The 6,335-nt window shown below is 31.6% G+C and overlaps 1 protein-coding gene across 1 annotated transcript; it reads right to left on the bottom strand.

The window, feature by feature from the left end:
* LOC127720239 (neuronal acetylcholine receptor subunit alpha-3-like) lies at nucleotides 1-5,922 on the bottom strand. The gene is made up of 6 exons (XM_052226728.1): nucleotides 5,669-5,922; nucleotides 5,164-5,315; nucleotides 3,101-3,145; nucleotides 2,169-2,278; nucleotides 1,491-2,020; nucleotides 1-959 (listed from the first exon to the last, which is right to left on the bottom strand). Exons 1-6 carry the CDS (start codon nucleotides 5,724-5,726, stop codon nucleotides 589-591), a joined length of 1,266 nt encoding a protein of 421 aa, XP_052082688.1. The 5' UTR covers nucleotides 5,727-5,922; the 3' UTR covers nucleotides 1-588.
* Between the last annotated feature and the right edge of the window lie 413 nt (nucleotides 5,923-6,335).

Below are 6,335 nucleotides of genomic sequence, written 5' to 3'. Positions count from 1 at the left end.
ATGCGTACAATGTATATTTTGAGTAATATCAATCTTTTATACTAAATCAAAATTTATTACTGAATATAGCTAACAATTTATTTTTTTATCTTTTGTATACTGCTAACAAACATATTTCGCTGATACTTTCCTGTTTTCCATTCTTTCTGATCGAATTCGCAACGCTTCATTTTCGATAGTATCTAATGTTACTGATGTATTCATTAAAGAGAAGATGAAAATCTATCTACACGCGAATGTATAGTTGGTTTACACTTACAGTACATGACAGATTCTCTTACAAAATTGACTAATCGATAACATACTACAACTGTTTATTGTTTATGAACAGTTTTTATTCTTGCTGATTATACTTGTTATATTTTTGTGCAACTTTTCCTTCAACAAATTTTAAAAACGACAATTTTTTTAAAATCGGAAAAAGCATAAAAAATTCCAGACAATTTACGGACAAGCCTTTTGCATTTGAGTAATGTAATACAATTGTTGACGAACATTAACTTGCAATGTACACGTAAAACCAGTATTTGCTTATACTAGATTGCCGATTTTCTTGAAGTATTCCTCATGTTTCATTTCCTGCCTCCATTATTCTGCAACACATAGTGTTATAGTGAAACAAACGGTTACCAAAACATATAAAACCGTGAACACAACAAACAGAAAATTATCAAAGAATTCTGCTAGTTCTGTGTTGGTGTATGAAGGTTTAATATTGTTCAAACTAACTTTTTCTTTACAGCTTCCACTGCCTGTCGGTTGGTTATTTTCTGTGAACTCACTTTGACCAACTGGATTTGTATCTACGGCGCTGTATTGTGATTTCCTGCATTTCCTCGCCAGAGAATGCATCCAGTTTGGAGCAATAAAATCATCCGGTTCATGATAAAGTCTTATTATCAATATCGTAACGATAATCACAAAGGAGGCCATTCCTAATGTTACTGTAAGAAATACCACTGAAAAATAGAAAAATGAAAAAAAGATTTATATTTTGAATAATGATTACGCACAATTAAAAGATAAACTTCAAAGTGATTGACTGTATTTCCATTTTGAATAAAAATCGGATATCATAAACAAAATATCATAATTATTTGGTGAAAAAAATTCCCAATCCCTTAATAAAAAAATTTAATATTCGAGTAATAATTCAATTCTACAGAACTTCTGAACGTAATATGAGTACCAGTTATGTGTAAGTTTACCCAACCTTAAATCGATAGTCAAAATGTTATGCAGAACCGATTGCATATTTTCGATATAATTTTCCATGTATGTTTAGATATTGGTTACTAAAATAGCATTATTATACATAACAATATCTATGAAAATTGCTCTTGCATCTTGAATCTAACACAGGACAGTCATCCTTGTCATTATTGGAAACATCTGAACAATGTTTTATAACATCTTTCCGAATGTTGGTGAAATAATCCAAATTCTGGTATAGTAATTAAAACGAGTAAAATTGTATACTGTAAATTTACCTAGAACTGAAGTATGTTTTGATGTTGTAGGCATATTGTCTGCAAATAACGTCAATAAAACAGCCAAAGAAAGTAACACTGTCAGGATATATCCGACCTTTTCTCCAGATTCTACGGGTAGTATAAAAGTTACAGATGTTAATACAGCTGTTATAATAACCGGAATTATAACGCTCATGATGTAATAATTGGGTAGTCTCTCAAACACTATTCGGAACAAGAGTTCCGAATACACCAGTCCTTCTTCTATGAGCTCAGATGAATGCTGAGAGGTTGATACAAGATTCCATTCTCCATTGATTCTGTAGTCTTGTAAATCTAAATTCGTTTTCAAGAATGTTAGGTTGACGGCATCTGTGTGGAAACCCCAACTAGCTAATTCTATGTCGCAAGTTTGACTGTCATATGGGAAGAACGTGACATCCATGTCACATGACGTAGACAAAATGGCAGATGGTTCCCATCGTATTTCTCCGTCGTATCGTATACGAACTGTTGTATCATCACCAAGATTACTCAAGTCATCAATACTGAAATGAAATTATGAATCATGATTGATTGTCAAATATTCCTTATGTCAGAAAATTAATATAAAGACAAAATTAAGATAATATGTGCACGTATTTGTTAACTGCATTGTTGTAACAGTGTTTTTATTTGTATGGTAAAACTACGTACGAATTCTGCACAATCAGTTCAGGGTGCCAAACTAAGTCTCCAGGTACATATATGTATTCAATATTTCCATAGGACGATTTGTTCCAGGCCAATCGGCTATCATTCCAAACCTGAAAAATGTACGACACAGTAAATGATGATCTTCATAAATGTACTATAATAGTTATATTTAATATTATTTACATCTTAAATCCAGGTAAACAAGATATAGCAGCATTATACACGAAAACATACAATCGCTTAAAGTTTGATACTGTATTTTTAACATATAAACATTCTCCTACTGTAACAGTACATTTTGCATGGAAGAACTTTCGCGATACGAGTTACAGCTGTTTCCCTCTCATTACATGTATGTCCCATACAATTACAGTAAATCAGAAAACGATAATTGTAAATAAAAAATGATTAACATATAAATAAACAAACAAAAGGTTTGTTTTTGCCAACTATGTTCGGGTTAAGGGAGGGTTGAGCGCTTACAAACATGTTTAACCCCGCCACATTTTGTATGTGCCTCTCCCAAGTCAGGAGCCTATAGTTCAGTGGTTGTCGTTGGTACATTTGTTTTTTAGTAAATTGTTTTGTCATAAAATATGCCGTTAGTGAGCTCAATTGAATTGTTTCATATCTTTCTTGTCGGGGCCTTTGAAAGCCGACTATACGGTATGGGTTTTTCTCATTGTTGCAGGTCATAGGGTTGCCTATAATTGAACTTTGAAATTTGAACTTTGGTGGAAAGCTGTTTTATTGGTAATCATACCACATCTCCTTATATTATGTTCAAAGCATGTATTATCTACAATTAAATAGACTTTCGTACATAATCACAGGTCATATAATAGTACCATTATGCATAATATATTTACAAAAATGACCCTCCCTCAATTCGCTGAAAAAAAAATATTTGGAACTTAAATAGATTTACTTACCACTGTAAACCATCCTGATGTTGACAATGTCTGTGACTTCATATCCTAAAATAAATTCAATAAGTTAGGAAATCCATCGATTTATAATACTACAGGCAACAGTTACTGTTGTTAACAAGTTCAAATGGCGTTAATTCATTTAGAATATGCACAGCAAGATAAAACAAATTTAAAAAACAAACAAACAAAAACAGTCAATTACATCGACACAAAGACATCATATCGGTAAATTTTATAACGCAGAATAATGGTAAACGATCAAGTTTAAGCTTGTTGACATAAAGCAAAAAAAAAAACTATTTGGAAATATTTTCGAACTACTCATTTTAGGAAGCGACAAAGAAAGGAAATATATTACACGTGCCAGTAAACATAAATTTAAAGTAACTTAATTTTTTCAAATGAAATCGCTATATTGTTTTGTGCAATTTTGTTAGGCTTTTTTCATAATATTTGCATAGTTAACTCGAGAAGACACTGGGTTTTTTTTAAGGTCAAGGACAACTTTGCAGATGGTACTGTCGCCCTGACGCTAATCCAGAGCATTTTCATAATGTCTAATGTCTTAAATCGCAGTAAAATTTTGACCACCGTTGTCGCTTTTAGATTAAACTTTCATTTCTACATTTACTATGCATTTCCAGTCAAAACTAACAAATAGTGTACTATGTTTGAAAAGTATACAATAAATGAGTAGCACATTTTATTCCTACCAATGGAAAATGGATGTTGCCTTTCCGGATGTCTTTAGTATTGCATATATATTACTGAGGATTTTATATGATAACTGAGCACATGATATCTAAAAAGAGCAGGATAAAACTACCCAAATATATAAGGTTTTTCGGTCGGTTTTGTTTGTTTGTTTGTTTTTTTTTTTTCAAAACAGAAAAAAAAAAAACACGAAGTGAAATAACACAATCTATGAAGAAGGACGAACAATAAAACCAGCTATTTGTTTTTATTACCAACATCTGAATATTTTCTTCGCTAATTTCAAATGCATTTAACGTATATGTGTGTCTGATACGTCGGATATATTTTTTTTTTGTACATGTGTTATGTCAAAATTATGCCGCTTCAAGACGCTATTAACCTGACATGAGCTGGTTAAGAAAACATAGGACTATATAAGAGGGAGAATTCAATCTATTTGTGTTAATTTTTATTTCAAAAAGTACGATAGCCCATGTAAGACATATCAATTCATTTCGATTTTATATTTAAGATTGTGATTATGTTTGTTATGTCGGATATATTGAATTATGTATCTAGAGTTAGTTATAACGGATAACAAATTGCTATAAAAATAATTCGACATATTACATAAATGGTGTAGAATTCTTCTTTTTTCATTGGTTATTACGATCACGTGATTCAAAGGACATTCCGTGTATCTGAAGCCTTATTTCTATTTTTAAGTATATGGACGTTATGCTTCTATGTATATGTATATTGACGGTAAATATTACAAATCTTGCAAAAAACATGCACTATTTACATATGTAATTATAAATATAGAACTTTTACTCAGTCAATACGTTAAATATGGACCTGTTAGAATATATTGACACTCGGACTTCGCTCTCGGTCAATATAAACTGAACAGGTCCATATATAAAGTATTGATCTCGTCTAAACTTCATAATTGATATAATCATGGATTCTGAATTCGTTGCTTGGTCATATTGCGTGTAGCTAGACTACTGGAATTGATTCCCTTAACACACATTACCTAAGCAGCATTTGGCAAAACCTTTCGGAATTTTGAGTCCTCAATGCCACTCGGCTGCAAATTACACATAAAAAAGCAAAGCAGAACAAGAAATAAATAGAGACACAGAGAACCTGAAAAAAACCCATCTGAAGTTAAACTCACTTTTCGATTCTTAATTTCATATTTTCGAAATTGAAAAAAACTCATCACAGAAACTGGGATTGAAGTTTGTAGGCCAGACGCACTTTTCCTCTACAAAAGACTCATTAGTTACGCTCGAAAATAGAAAGCTAAAAGGGCCAAATACGGTACGAAGTTGAAGGAAACAAAAAGGGAGACAACTTACCAAAGAATTAACAGTCAGCATGTTGTATTCTGCACTAACAGTAATTGGATAGTCTGGTAGGACCAGTCTATTGTAACCAGGCTGATTGAATAACAGGTTGTGAAGATAATTTGCATCACTCACACTGTACGATATCGAATATTTAAATAAATCTGAAAATAAAGTATAAATTTTATAATTGTTAACTTTTTTGTCATTTTACTTTTTATAGGTTATAAATACATGGAAGTAAAGATATCAAAGGGACATAGTTATGAAAAATAGGCAGATTAAACCATGACCATGCATGATTTGAACTTATATTTCTATCTTAGCAACTCCGCCTGTACCGTGTTCAGTACCACCCTCGGACAACTACTTGTAGGGAATATACAACATAGCTTTCGTTATATATATAGACTGAGTTTAGTTCTGTATAGTACATTTATATATAATTATAGTACTTATAAATTCCAGATTATAATGACATTAATAACGGACTTAAAAGTAACATAGTCGATCTTACCTAATAAACAAAAGAAAAAGAAAATTCCTCTTTTAGTGAAAAATCCTTTAGACGTCATCTTCAGCAGTGTAGTTATCTGTATCTAAACACTGAGATAATTCAACATCTAATTCTACATGTCGTTAACAAACCACACAGACGTATTAAAGACAGTTGTTAATCACAGTTTGTACCACAGTGTCAACATTTAAATTTTTCATCAGATACACGGGAAAAGCTATCTATCAAAAGGACAAGTCTCTAGATATATTTGACACATGTTGGCATGTTTCCACCACGCTGGACAATTAATTGTTGTAAAACTTGTTACTGTCCATTACATTTATTATTTATTAATATTTTGTGAGGAATATGACAGTTTTTACATGTACGTACATGTAGATCTATTTCACTTATTAAATCATCATGTAGTTCAAGTTTTCTATCTCGAACTATTGGTTGCATGATCGTTTTGATAAATACATGCATATTTATATGTTTGACTATGTGTATTGACAACTGCAAATTATACCTATGATTAGGAAATACCATGTGTCTGATTGGATTATTATATAGTACCTACAAAATCAACCGAACAATGTTAGGGTAAATCTGATTATTTACTTCCTCCTGATATCAACTATAGTTACAGAAGGGGATAAGCAGCTTCACAATACTAGGCGGTGTT

Source organism: Mytilus californianus, unplaced genomic scaffold (assembly GCF_021869535.1).
Source record: "Mytilus californianus isolate M0D057914Y unplaced genomic scaffold, xbMytCali1.0.p SCAF_11, whole genome shotgun sequence".
Classification (NCBI taxonomy): Eukaryota; Metazoa; Mollusca; class Bivalvia; order Mytilida; family Mytilidae; genus Mytilus; species Mytilus californianus.
Note: the sequence above shows the minus strand (reverse complement) of the source record. Positions and strands in the feature narration are given on the sequence as shown.